The 14,514-nt window shown below is 37.5% G+C and overlaps 1 protein-coding gene across 4 annotated transcripts in view; it reads left to right on the top strand.

The window, feature by feature from the left end:
- CFAP47 (cilia and flagella associated protein 47) overlaps positions 1-14,514 on the top strand; it is a 562,308-nt gene that overhangs the window by 75,594 nt on the left and 472,200 nt on the right. For all 4 annotated transcript variants that reach the window (XM_070784977.1, XM_070784976.1, XM_070784975.1 and 1 more), the window contains one exon: positions 1,529-1,623. In XM_070784977.1, the coding sequence (XP_070641078.1) occupies positions 1,529-1,623 (95 nt within the window). The remainder of the gene's footprint in view (positions 1-1,528; positions 1,624-14,514) is intronic.

Here is a 14,514-nt window from a genome sequence, read left to right as displayed (position 1 = left end):
GAACCTTCTCCAGGATAGATCACATCCTGGGCCATAAATCTAGCCTTGGTAAATTCAAAAAAATAGAAATCATTCCAAGCATCTTTTCTGACCACAATGCAGTAAGATTAGATCTCAATTACAGGAGAAAAACTATTAAAAATTCCAGCATATGGAGGCTGAACAACACACTGCTGAATAACCAACAAATCACAGAAGAAATCAAAAAAGAAATCAAAATTTGCATAGAAACTAATGAAAATGAAAACACAACAACCCAAAACCTGTGGGACACTTTAAAAGCAGTCCTAAGGGGAAAGTTCATAGCAATACAGGCATACCTCAAGAAACAAGAAAAAAGTCAAATAAAAAACCAATAAAATAGGTTTACCATCTCTTTTTGCTGATTGAATATATGTCCCACTCTTTGTGACTCCATGGACTGCAGCATGCCAGGCTTCCCTGGCCATCACCATCTCCCGGAGTTTGCCCAAGTTTATGTCCATTGAGTCAGTGATGCCATCCAACCATCTCATCCTCTGTCATCCCCTTCTCCTCCTGCCCTCAATCTTTCCCAGCATCAGGGTCTTTTCCAATGAGTCAGCTGTTCTCTTCGGGTGGCTAAAGTATTGGAGCTTCAGCTTCAGCATCAGTCCTTCCAATGAGTATTCAGGGTTGATTTCCTTTAAGATTGACTGGTTGATCTCCTTGCACTCCAAGGGACTCTCAAGAGTCTTCTTCAGCACCACAGTTCGGAAGCATCAATTCTTTGGCACTCAGCCTTCTTTATGGTTCAGCTCTCACATCTGTACATGACTACTGGAAAGACCATAGCCTTGACTATATGGACCTTTGTTGGCAAAGTGATGTCTTTGCTTTTTAATACACTGTCTAGGTTTGCCATAGTTTTCCTGCCAAGAAGCAGTCATCTAATTTCATGGCTGCAATCACCATATGCAGTGATTTTAGAGCCTAAGAAGAGGAAATCTGTCACTGCTTCTACCTTTTCCCCTTCTATTTGCTGTAAAGTGATGGAACCAGATGCTATGATCTTAGTTGTTGTTGTTGTTGTTGTTGTTGTTTTTAATATTGAGTTTTAAGTCATTGTTTTCACTCTCCTCTTTCACCCTTATCAAAAGAGTCTTTTGTTCCTCTTTGTTTTCTGCCATTAAAGTGGTATCATCTGCATATCTGAGGTTGTTGATTTTTCTCCCAGAAATCTTGATTCCAGCTTGTAACTCATCCAGCCTGGCATTTTGCATGATGTGTTCTGCATATATGTGATCTATTAAATAAACAGAATGGCAATAAACAGCCTTGTACTCCTTTCTCAATTTTGAACCAGTCAGTTGGTCCATATGAGGTTCTAACTGTTGAGATAGCTTAATGAAACAGCCTTATGCAGCCCTACACAGATGATTCAGCAACTACTTTTTAATTGTTATGAATGTTTTGCTGAGGTTTCTCAAAGTTTCATCTCCACGTTTAGCAGTAATACCATAGATATTTATCTGGCATTTTTTAAAAGTCTTTTTTTCTGGTCTTACAGGGAAATTCACAGACCCTGCGTTTCCTAACATATTTTTCCTGGAGTTAGAGAAAGAGACATCTGTGGAGTGTGGCATAGCATTTTCTCCCAAAGAAGTAAGTTCAACATTCTATTACTCATATTACTGGAGACCAGTGGAGTTAAAATAACCCTAACTAAGAAGCTATCAAAAGTGGCTAAGCTCTTTTTGTAGTGGATCATTTTCTACTTGTGAGCAATGCCTGCGTATATCCTTTTATTCAGTAAAATGGTTGCTAGTGGGGTCTGACTTCGTGCTTGCAGTGTATCTCAGGAGGTACAGAGGACACACCCAAGGATTCTCTATGGGTTTTTGGTCTCAATTATGCTTTCTGGAAAATTTAAGATATGACATGTTGTGAAGGAGAGCAAAGTTGAAGCTAACCCCCAAATCACTGATATTCGAGCAAGCATGTGCTTTGTGGTTATCTTTGAGTAGGGTGTGCCTGAGGCTGTTGGAACCATCACCTGAAAACACCAAAGACATGCAGTGAAGATTTAAGAGGGGTTGCTATGACACTGGTTATTGGGTAGCATTCCTTGATGTTTGGTGATTTAAAAACATCAACAAAAATAACAAAGGAAGAAAATCAAAGGAAAAAAAAAAAAAAACAAAACCTTTCCTAGAATGTGCCCATGAGGAAAGGATACCACTGGAAACATTTCAGGGACAATCTGTGATATGCTTTTTCTTTGAAGGCAATAGAAGTGCCAAAGAGAGAACTTCTTGCTACCATTATATGGAAAGGCATGTTGCCATATCCTTCCAAACAAGAATCAAACTGCTTATATGGCAATTACAGTAAAAGACTCTTATGTCAAAACATTTTTTTATGTCCCAGCATAACTAGTATGATGCCTTGTACCCAACTGGTATAGATAGAATAAGTGAAAGGAATTAATAACACAATAAGAAGATGTAGTGAATGCTAACAAAGTATATATTTAATGACACATTTCTAAGTAGTGTTACTAAACTATAGAGTTTACTGAAATTAAAATCTTATTTTTGAAGCAATAATAGCTGTTATTTAGCTTTCAGGAGGAAAAAGTTAAGAAACTTTAACGATACATTAAGATTTGAGAAAACGCTAAAGATTAATTTTGCTTTCTTAGTTGCAATACGTTAATTGGGATATATGCTGTGGGTGCACATATGGGTCACATGGAATTATACTGTCTACAGAGTTCACTATGATCTGTTCTATTTTTTATCAATATATTTTCTTATTAATGGATAATTGCTTTACAGAATTTTGTTTTCTGTCAAACCTGAACTTGTATCAGCTACCCCTCCCTTTTGAACCTCCCTCCTGTCTCCCGCCCCATCCCACCCCTCTAGATGGATACAGAGCCCCTGTTTGAGTTTCCTGAGCCATACAGCAAATTCCCATTGGCTATCTGTTTTACATATGGTAATGTAAGTTTCCATGTTACTCTTTCCACACATCTCACCCTCTCTTCCCCTTGCCCCATGTCCATAAGTCTATTCTATATGTCTGTTTCTCCATTGCTGCCCTGTAAATAAATTCTTCAGTACCATTTTTCTAGATTCTGTATATATATATATTAGAATACGATATTTATCTTTCTCCTTCTGACTCACTTCACTCTGTATAATAGGTTCTAGGTTCATCCACCTCATCAGAACTGACTCAAATGCATTCCTTTTTATGGTTGAGTAATATTCCATTGTGTATATGTACCACAACTTCTTTCTCCATTCATTTTTTGATGGACATCTGGGTTGCTTCCATGTTCTAGCTATTGTAAATAGTGCTGCACTAAACAATGGGATACATGTGTCTCTTTCAATTTTGGTTTCCTCAGGGTATATTTCTAGGAGTGGAATTGCTGGGTCATATGGTAGTTTTATTCCTAGTTTTTTAAGGAATCTACATACAGTCTTCCATAGTAGCTGTATCAATTTACCTTCCCACCAACAGTGCAAGAGCATTCCCTTTTCTCCACATCCTCTCCAGTATTTATTGTTTGTAGACTTTTTGATGATGGCCATTCCGACTGATGTGAGGTGATATCTCATTGTAGTTTTGATTTGTATTTCTCTCATAATGAGGAGTGTTGAGCATCATTTCATATGTTTGTTAGCCAGCTGTATGTCTTCTTTGGAGAAATGTCTGTTTAGGTCTTTTTCCCACTTTTTAATTGGGTTGTTTATTTTTTTGGATTGAGTTGTGTGAGCTGCTTTTATATTTTGGAAATTAATGCTTTATCAGTTGTTTTATTTGCTGTTATTTTCTCCCATTCTGAGGGTTGTCTTTTCACCTTGCTTCTAGTTTCCTTTGCTGTGCAAAAGCTTTTAAGTTTAATCAGGTCCCACTTGTTTACTTTTGTTTTTATTTCCATTACTCTAGGAGGTGGGTCATAGAGGATCTTGCTTTAATTTATGTCGAGTGTTCTGCCTATGTTTTCCTCTAAGAGTTTTATAGTTTCTGTTCTTACATTTAGGTCTTTAATCCATTTTGAGTTTATCTTTGTGTAAGATGTTAGGAAGTGTTCTAATTTCATTCTTTTACATGTAGCTGTCCAGTTTTCTCACCACCATTTATTGAAGAGGCTTTCTTTGCTTCATTGTATATTCTTGCATCCTTTGTCAAAAATGAAGTACCCATAGGAGCATGGGTTTATTTCTGGCCTTTCTATCTTGTTCCATTGGTCTGTTTTTCTGTTTTTGTGCCAGTACCATAACGTCTTGATGACTTTAGCTTTGTAGTATAATCTGAAGTCAGGAAGGTTGATTCCACCAGCTCCATTCTTCTTTCTAAAGACTGCTTTGGCTATTTGGGGTCTTTTGTGTTTCCATATGAATTGTGAAATTTTTTTGCTCTAGTTCTGTGAAAAATGCCATTGGTAATTTTATAGGGGTCACATTGAATCTGTAGATTGCATTTGGTAGTATAGTCATTTTCACAATATTGATTCTTCCTATCCAGGAACATGGAATATCTCTCCATCTGTTTATGTCATCTTTGATTTCTTTCATCAGTGTCTTATACATTTCTGTGTACAGTTCTTTTGCCTCCTTAGGTAAGTTTATTCCTAGATATTTATTTTTGTTGCAATGGTAAATGGGATTGATTCCTTAATTTCTCTTTCTGATTTTTCATTGTTAGTATATAGAAATGCAAGTGATTTCTGTGTATTGATTTTGTATCCTGAAACTTTGCTAATTTCACTGATTAGCTCAAGTAATTTTCTGATACTATCTTTAAGGTTTTCTGTGTACAGTATCATGTCATCTGCAAACAGTGAGAGCTTTGCTTCTTCTCTTCTGATCTGGATTCTTTTTATTTTTCTTTTCTGATTGCTATAGCTAGGACTTCCAGAACTATGTTGAATAGCAGTGGTGAAAGTGGACACCCTTGTCTTCTTTCTGATCTAAGGGAGAATGCTTTTAGTTTTTCACCATTGAGAGTAATCTTTGCTGTAGGCTTATCATATATGGCCTTTACTATGTTGAGATAGGTTCCTTCTATGCCCATTCTTTGAAGAGTTTTAATCGTAAATGGGTGCCAAATTTTGTCAAAGGCTTTTTCTGCATCTATTGAGATTATCATATGGTTTTTATCTTTCAGTTTGTTAATATGGTATATCACATTGATTGATTTGCATATATTGAAGAATCCTTGCATCCCTGGAATAAACCCAGCTTGATCATGGTATATGAGCTTTTTGATGTGTTCCTGAATTCTGATTGCTAAAATTTTGTTGAGGATTTTTGCATCTATGTTCATCAGTGATATTGACCTGTAGTTTTCTTGTGTTGTATTTGTCTGGTTTTGGTATCAGGGTGATGGTGGCTGCATAGAATGAGTTTGGAAGTGTTCCTTCCTCTGCAATTTTTTGGAAGAGTTTTAGAAGGATAGGTATTGCTGCTGCTGCTGCTAAGTCGCTTCAGTCATGTCCGACTCTGTGTGACCCCATAGATGGCAGCCCACCCTTCCTCTTCTCTAAATATTTAATAAAATTATCCCATGAAGCCATCTGGTCCTGAGCGTTTGTTTTCTGGGAGATTTTTGATCACAGCTTCAATTTCAGTGCTTGTAATTGGGTTGTTCATAATTTCTATTTCTTCCTGGTTCAATCTTAGAAGATTGAACTTTTCTAAGAATCTGTCTGTTTCTTCCAGGTTGTCCATTTTATTGCCATATAGTTATTCATAATAGTCTCTTATAATCCTTTGTATTTCTGCATTGTCTGTTGTAACCTCTCCTTTTCCATTCTAATTTTGTTGATTTGATTCTTCTCTCTCTTTTTTTTTTTCTTGATGAGTCTGGCTAAAGGTTTGTCAATTAATCTTCTCAAAGAACTAGCTTTTAGTTTTATTAATCTTTACTATTGTTTTTTTCATTTCTTTTTCATTTATTTCTGCTCCGATCATTATGATTTCTTTCCTTCTACTAATTCTGGGGTGTTTTTGTTCTTTTTCCAGTTGCTTTAGGTGTAAAGTTAGGTTGTCTATTCAATGATTTTCTTGTTTCTTAAAGTAGGATTGTATTGCTATAAAATTCCCTCTTAGAACTGCTTTTGCTGCATCCCATAGGTTTTGAATTGTCATGTTTTCATTATCATTTGTTTCTAGAAATTTTTTGATTTCCCTTTTGATTTCTTCAGTAACCTGTTATTTAGAAATGCATTGTTAATCTTCCTGTGTTTGTGTTTTTTTCTTGTAATTGATATCTAGTCTCATAGCATTTTGGTCAGAGAAGATGCTTGATATGATTTCAGTTTTCTTAAATTTACTGAGGTTTGTTTTGTGACCCAAGATGTGGTCTATACTGGAGAATGTTCCATGTGCACTTGAGAAGGTGTATTCTTCTGCATTTGGATGGAAGGTCCTGAAGATTTCAAGGAGATCCATCTCATCTAATGTATCATTTAAGACTTGTGTTTCCTTATTAATTTTTTGTTTTGTTGATCTGTCCATTGGTGTGAGTGGGGTGTTAAAGTCTCCTGCTATTATTGTGTTACTGTCAATTTCTCCTTTTATGTCTTTTAGTGTTTGTCTTATGTATTGAGGTGCTCCTATGTTGGTTACATAGATATTTACAATTGTTATGTCTTCCTCTTGGATTGATCCCTTGACTATTATGTAGTGTCCTTCCTTATCTCTTGTAATCTTCTTTATTTTAAGGTCTATTTTGTCTGATATGAGGATTGCTCCTCCAGCTTTTTTTTGCTTCCCATTTACATGGAATATATTTTTCCATCCTCTCACTTTCAGTCTATATGTGTCTTTAGGTCTGAAGTGGGTTTCTTGTAGACAGCATGTATATGGGTCTTATTTTTATATCCATTCAGCCAGTCTGTGTCTTTAGGTTGAAGCATTTAATCTGATTACATTCAAAGTAATTATTGATATATATGTTCCCATTGCCATTTTCTTAATTGTTTTTGGTTAATTATGTGGATCTTTTCCTTCTCTTCTATTTCTTGACCATCAGTTCAGTTCAGTCGCTCAGTAGTGCCTGATTTTGTGACCCCATGGGGTGCAGCACGCCAGGCTTCCCTGACCATCACCAACTCCCAGAGTTTACTCAAACTCATGTCCATTGAGACAGCAATGCCATTTAATCATTTCATCCTCTGTCATCCCCTTCTCCCACCTTCACTCTTTCCCAGTATCAGGGTTTTTTCAAATGAGTCAGTTCTTCACATCAGGTGGCGAAAGAATTGGAGTTTCAGCTTCAGCATCAGTCCTTCCAATGAATATTCAGTACTGACTTCCTTTAGGACTGGTTGGATCTTCTTGCAGTCCAAGGGACTCTCAAGAGTCTTCTCCAACACCCCAGTTCAAAAGCATCAATTCTTTGGCACTCAGCTTTCTTTATAGTCCAACTCTCACATCCATACATGACTACTGGAAAAACCGTAGCTTTGACTAGATGGACCTTTGTTGGCAAAGTAATGTCTTTGCTTTTTAATATGCTGTCTAGGTTGGTCATAACTTTTCTTCCAAGGAGCAAGAATCTTTTCATTTCATGACGGCAGTCACCATCTGCAGTGACTTTGGATCCCAAAAATATAGTCTGTCATAAAACCCTTTAACATTTGTTGTAAAGCTAGTTTGATGGTACTGAATTCTTTTAACTTTTGCTTGTCTGAAAAGCTTTTTATTTCTCTATCAATTTTGAATGAGAACTTTGACGGGTACAGTAATCTTGCTTGTAGATTTTTCCTTTTCAGTTCTTTAAATATATCCTGCCATTCCCTTCTGGCCTGCAGTTTCTGCTGAAAGATCAGCTGTTAAACGTGTGGGGTTTCCCTTGTATGTTACTTGTTGCTTTTCCTTTGCTGCTTTCAATATTCTTTCTTTGTGTTTAGTCTTCATTAGTTTGATTAGTATGTATCTTGGCATGTTTCTCCTTGGGTTTATCCTGTATGGGACTCTGCGGCTCTTGGACTTGATTGACTATTTCCTTTTCATGTTAGGGAAATTTTCAACTATAATCTCTTCAAAAATTTTGTCATACCCTTTATTTTTCTCTTCTTCTTCTGGGACCCCTATAATTTGAATGTTGGTGCATTTGATATTGTCCTAGAGGTTTGTACGATTATCCTCAGTGGTTTTTATTGTTTTTACTTTATTCTGCCCTTCAGAAGTTATTTCTACCATTTTATCTTCCAGCTCACTGATTCATTCTTCTGTTTCAGATATTATGCTATTGATTCCTTCTAGAGTATTTTTAATTTCAGTAATTGTGTTGTCTCTGTTTGTTTATTCTTTAATTCTTCTAGGTCTTTGTTAATTGATTCTTACATTTTCTCCATTTTGTTTTCAAGGGTTTTGATCATCTTTACTATAATTTTTCTGAATTATTTTTCTGGTAGTTTGCCTATTTCCTCTTCAGTTATTTGGACTTACGTATTTCTAGTTTGTTCCTTCATTTATGTAGTATTTCTCTGCCTTTTCTTTATTTTTTTTTAACTTGTATTTGAAGTCTCCTTTTCCCAGGCTTCAGGGTTGAATTCCTTCTTCCTTTTGGTTTCTGCCCTCCTAAGGTTAGTCCAGTGGTTTGTGTAAGCTTCCTATAGGATAAGATTTGTGCTGAGTTTGTTTGTTTGTTTTTCCTCTGATGAGCAAGGCTGAGTGAGGTGATAATCCTGTCTGCTGATGATTGGGTTTCTATTTTTGTTTTGTTTGTTGTTTAGATGAAGTGTCCTGCACAGGGTGCCTCTGGTGGTTGGGTGATGCCAAGTGTTGTATTCAGGTGGTTTCCTTTGTATAAGTTCTCACTATTTGATACTCCCTAGAGCCACTTCATGTGAAGAGTTGACTCATTGGAAAAGACTCTGATGCTGGGAGGGATTGGGGGCAGGAGGAGAAGAGGGTGACAGAGGATGAGATGGCTGGATGGCATCACTGACTCGATGGACATGAGTTTGAGTGAACTCCAGGAGATGGTGATGGGCAGGGAGGCCTGGCGTGCTGCGATTCATGGGGTCACAAAGAGTCAGACACAACTGAGCGACTGAACTGAACTGAACTCAGTCTTAGAGTCAGTGCTCCCACTCCAAAGGATCAGGGCTGGATCTCTTATATTAAAAAGTGAATCCATATGTTTCTGACTCCAAGTCACTGGACTGGCAGGAAAGCCACCTGATTTGACAGCAGAACTCACCCCAGGCAGGAAGCATCAGGTACCTGATACTGAAGAAGAGTATCCTGATGATGGTTAAAGGTTGTTGCTGAACCATGAAAGACTCCAGGATTCTTGGCCTTCAGAGGAAAAGAATTCAATCTGGGGCCAGAGACAAGGCTTGATCACTCAGAGCTTTTGTGTAATAAAGTTTTATTAAAGTATAAAAGAGATAAAGAAAGCTTCTTACATAGACATCAGAAGAGGGCAGAAAGAGTGTCCCCTCACTAATGTTAGCAATGGAGTTACATATTTTTAATTAGTTATTAACAGTGAATCAAAAGAATGTCTGGAGGTTGTACTTACTAGACCCACTCCCATAATTTACATTTTAAGCTAACAGAATTAGCCAGAAGGTTTTTTCCAGAAACTGTCCTCAAGCAGGATACATTATTGTTATATAATCCTAAGGAATGTAGAGGGAAAAAAGTTTGTCCTTTCCTCATCCTTGAGAATTCCAGATCCCTCTCTCCTTGGGGACCTCCAGACTCCTTATCAACCTGCCTAGGAATTGACTCTGTCAATGGGACTTAAGGTGCTGCCGCCGCTGCTGCTGCTGCTAAGTCGCTTCAGTCATGTCCAACTCTATGTGACCCCATAGACGGCAGCCCACCAGTCTCCCCCATTCCTGGGATTCTCCAGGCAAGAATACTGGAGTGGGTTGCCATTTCCTTCTCCAATGCATGAAAGTGAAAAATGAAAGTGAAGTCACTCAGTTGTGTCCGACTCTTAGCGACCCCATGGACTGCAGCCTACCAGGCTCCTCCGTCCATGGGATTTTCCAGGCAAGAGTACTGGAGTGGGTTGCCATTGCCTTTTCCGATTTAAGGTGCTAATGCAGGGGAGAAAAGCAGCAGCAGCTCACATGGAGTAGGTACTCAGGTGCGGTCATCACTTGCTTTCTTCCTCCTTCTAGTTCCGGGTATGTGTTTTATTCTGGAACATGATGCCACATCACTGCTCTGTGTTCCCAGCTTCCATTGTAGCTTGTCAAGGTGTCACTGACATTCTTAAGAGGAAGAATTAATTAGCCTGTCCCTTCTTCATGTTTCATCACAAGGTTGGTTCTGGGTAGCCATGAGATGAGTAGCTCTCCATTCCTGCCTGCCAAAATCTTAGAAGTTTCTGTAGAGGACTTAACTGGATTCAGTTAAATATACTGTCTAGATGGTCTTGACAACACCTACTCTCCCAAGACTAGGTGTGAGGCAGCATCCAGCCCTGGAAAAGCCAGAGGAACTCCTATCACAAAGACAGAGGACAGGGTCAGACCCTTGGGTTACACTGTGGAACACTCCGGTGTCAGCCAGCAGTCCTGTTCTAGTTTTGACTAGTATAGGCTACTTTTCTGATATTAAAGAAGATGAAAATTTTTAATTTTACATACATTGTTGCATTATACAGCATTATGGTGTATACGATACTATGTTTTATTTCCATGGGTTTACTATATAATATTCATCTATTTAATACATCCATGGACCAATGACATTTAGATAGATACTGTTTAGCAAGGTTAACCAGAAGAAAGAGAACATCTTTGCTTTTTTTGAAAGTCATTTTAGGAATAATTTCCTTTGGCCTAATTTAGGCTGTCAGATAATATCAGAATACTAATGTTATTTAGATTTTCCTTTTATCTTTTCAGCAGAGGATTTTGAAGTGCATGGAATATTGTCAAAGTGTTACAATTATTTGTTGAATAACACAATCTGTGACTTTCTTATTTTAGACAGAAGCATAATTAACAAGTTATTTGAAGAGATTCAGAGGATGTTTATCTTCTTAATTTTTGCAGTATTTTAATATCTTTCAAAGCCTGCTCAACTCTCACATTTCCTAACGGTTTGCAAATTTTTTCAGCATCAACTTATATTTCAATCTTGGATATCAATAATGTTCTCCTGATTATTTAAGTCTTTTGTTAAAATTAAATGGGAATTTTAGAAGGCAGAAAGAAAACATAAACAATAAATAAATCCTGATAAATAACAATAACTGCTGCTTGTAGTTTGGAGTATCTTTGTTTCTTCTATCTCTGTAATTATAATGAAATAATACTTAATGAACATTTTTAACCTGCACTGTTTTTAGTGAATGTATTAATTTAAATGTTATGAGTTGCTTTTTGTATTATCAAATATTCTAAGTGCAATTTAATTTTTAAGGATGATATTTTATGGCTATACTATGTTAGCATTATTAAACTAAGATTTTTTTGCAAACTAATTATTATACTTAAGATTTTTCCATTTTTTGACTTTATAAATGAGTCTATAAGAAATCTCCTTGTAGTTAACTGTTTTCATATTATATGCTTTCATTATATTTTCCTAGAAGTAAAATAACTGGATCAAACACTATGTACATATTTTAGACTGTTGATATATGTTGTCAAATTGCTCTTTGAAAAGGTTATACCAATAGTATTAACCACTAGTAACAGAAAATATTGCTTACTTTCTTCTTCCATTGTGCAACTAGGATGCATCAATTATATATATAATTGGCGTATAGTATATATATACAGTGTATATGTAGTGTAGTATATACATCATCAGTGTATATAGTATTCTGCCAGCCCCATAGATGAGAGGTGAATTTTTAAATTACATTTAATATTCTTTGATTCTTCTTGCATAAGACACCATACAGTAGTAATGATTTATTGGCTAACAATTTGACCTGCTTGCTACTATTAATAATGGTAACATTATATTGATTGATTTTTGTATGTTATGGAGTATAATCCTTTTTATATATTCCTGGATAGCTTCCTAGTATTATCTTGACAAATTTTGCATCCCTATTCATAAGGAATATCGGTCTATAGTTTTCTTTCCTTCAGTTGTCTTTGTCTGGTTTTAATATCAGGGTAATAGTGACTTCTTAGAATGAGTTGAGAAAGTTTTCTTCTGTTCTATTTTTGAAACAGTTATGAAGGATTGTTCAGTTCAGTTCAGTCGCTCAGTTGTGTCCGACTCTTTGCGACCCCATGAACCACAGCATGCTAGGCCTCCCTGTCCATCACCAAGTGCCAGAGTCTACCCAAACCCGTGTCCATTGAGTCAGTGATGCCATCCAACCATCTCATCCTCTGTCGTCCCCTTCTCCTGCCCTCAATATTTTCCAGCATCAGGGTCTTTTCCAATGAGTCAACTCTTTGCATCAGGTGGCCAAAGTATTGGAGTTTCAGCTTCAACATCAGTCCTTCCAATGAACACCCAGGACTGATCTCCTTTAGGATGGACTGGTTGGATCTCCTTGCAGTCCAGGGGACTCTCAAGAGTCTTCTCCAACACCACAGTTCAAAAGCATCAATTCTTTGGTGCTCAGCTTTATTTATAGTCCAACTCTCACATCCATACATGAACACTGGAAAAACCATAGCCTTTACTAGACGAACCTTTGTTGACAAAGTAATGCCTCTGCTTTTTAATATGCTATCTAGGTTGGTCATAACTTTCCTTCCAAGGAGTAAGCGTCTTTTAATTTCATGGCTGCAATCACCATCTGCAGTGATTTTGGAGCCCCCAAAAATAAAAGTCAGCCACTGTTTCCACTGTTTCTTGCCATGAAGTGATGTGACCGGATGCCATGATCTTAGTTTTCTGAATGTTGAGCTTTAAGCCAACTTTTTCACTCTGTTCTTTCACTTTCATCAAGAGGCTCTTTAGTTCTTCTTCATTTTCTGCCATAAGGGTGGTATCATCTGCGTATCTGAGGTTATTTATATTTCTCCTGGCAATCTTGATTCCAGCTTGTGCTTCTTCCAGCCCAGTGTTTCTCATGATGTACTGTGCATATAAGCTAAATAAGCAGGGTGACAATATACAGCCTTGACATACTCCTTTTCCTATTTGGAACCAGTCTGTTGTTCCATGTCCAGTTCTAACTGTTGCTTCCTGACCTGCCTACAGGTTTCTCAAGAGGCAGGTCAGGTGGTCTGTTATTCCCATCTCCTTCAGAATTTTCCACATTTTATTGTGATCCACACAGTCAAAGGCTGAAGGATTGTATTCTTCTTTAGTGATGTATTTCATCATTGAAGTCATCTGATATTGGGCTTTATCTGTCATCAGTTCAGTTCTGTTCAGTAGCTCAGTCATGTCTGACTCTTTGCAACCCCATGGACTGCAGTGTGTCAGGCTTCCCTGTCCATTACCAACTCCTGGAGCTTACTCAAACTCATGTCCATTGAGTTGGTTATGCCATCCAACCATCTCATCTCTGTTGTCCCCTTCTCCTCCTGCCTTCAATCTTTCCTAGCATCAGGGTCTTTTCCAATGAGTCAGTTCTTCACATCAGGTGGCCAAAATATTGGAGCCTCAGCTTCAGCATCAGTCCTTCCAGTGAATGTTCAGGATTGTTTTCCTTTAGGATGGACTGGTTGGATCTCCTTGCAGTCCAAGGGACTCTTGAGTCTTCTCTAACACCACAGTTCAAAAGCATCAATTCTTTTGGCTCTCAGCTTTCTTTATGGTCCAACTCTCACATCCATGCCTGACTCCTGGAAAAACTGTTTTGTCATATGTTTACTAAATAATTCAATCTATTAGCTATATTAAGGTTTTATTTTTTTTTAATTATAATGGTCCTTTAATTGATAATTACATAGTACTTAGAATTTATAAAGTACCCTCCTGCTTCTACTGCTAAATCACTTCAGTCGTGTCTGACTCTGGGTGACCCCATAGACCGCAGCCCACCAGGCTCCCCCCGTCCCTGGGATTCTCCAGGCAAGAACACTGGAGTGGGTTACCATTTCCTTCTCCAATGCAGGAAAGTGAAAAGTGAAAGTAAAGTAGCTCAGTCGTGGCCGACTCTTCGCAACCCCATGGACTGCAGCCTATAGGCTCCTCCGCTCATGGGATTTTCCAGGCAAGAGTACTGGAGTGGGTTGCCATTGCCTTCTCCAAAGTACCCTCCTATCTGATATCAATTTCCATTTGAATCCAATAAGACAAGCATTGAGACCTTAGATTTTTCTCCTTTTTCCAGTTGTAGAAGCTGATGCACAGTGAGTCTAAGGGACTTGTCAAGACTAGGTGTTGGTGAGGTACAGAGCTTAGATGTAAATGTTATATTCTCAGCCTCCTGGCCTGTCATGATACCGTGTTAGGAATCCAAATATGATGAAGAATACTATATATTTCTGCCTATAGACAAAAAAATTTCATATACTTTTTTGAGACTTATTACTTTCCTCCTAGTCTTTAGCATTCAGAATCTTCAATTTCATAAAGTTGCCTTCATCAAAATGTCAGTGATCATTTTTATATAATCTCTTTTCTGTTCCATTTTGCA

Source organism: Bos indicus, chromosome X (assembly GCF_029378745.1).
Source record: "Bos indicus isolate NIAB-ARS_2022 breed Sahiwal x Tharparkar chromosome X, NIAB-ARS_B.indTharparkar_mat_pri_1.0, whole genome shotgun sequence".
Lineage (NCBI taxonomy): Eukaryota > Metazoa > Chordata > Mammalia > Artiodactyla > Bovidae > Bos > Bos indicus.
The sequence above is the reverse complement of the archived record's forward strand: the minus strand, read 5'-3'. Positions and strand labels throughout refer to the sequence as shown.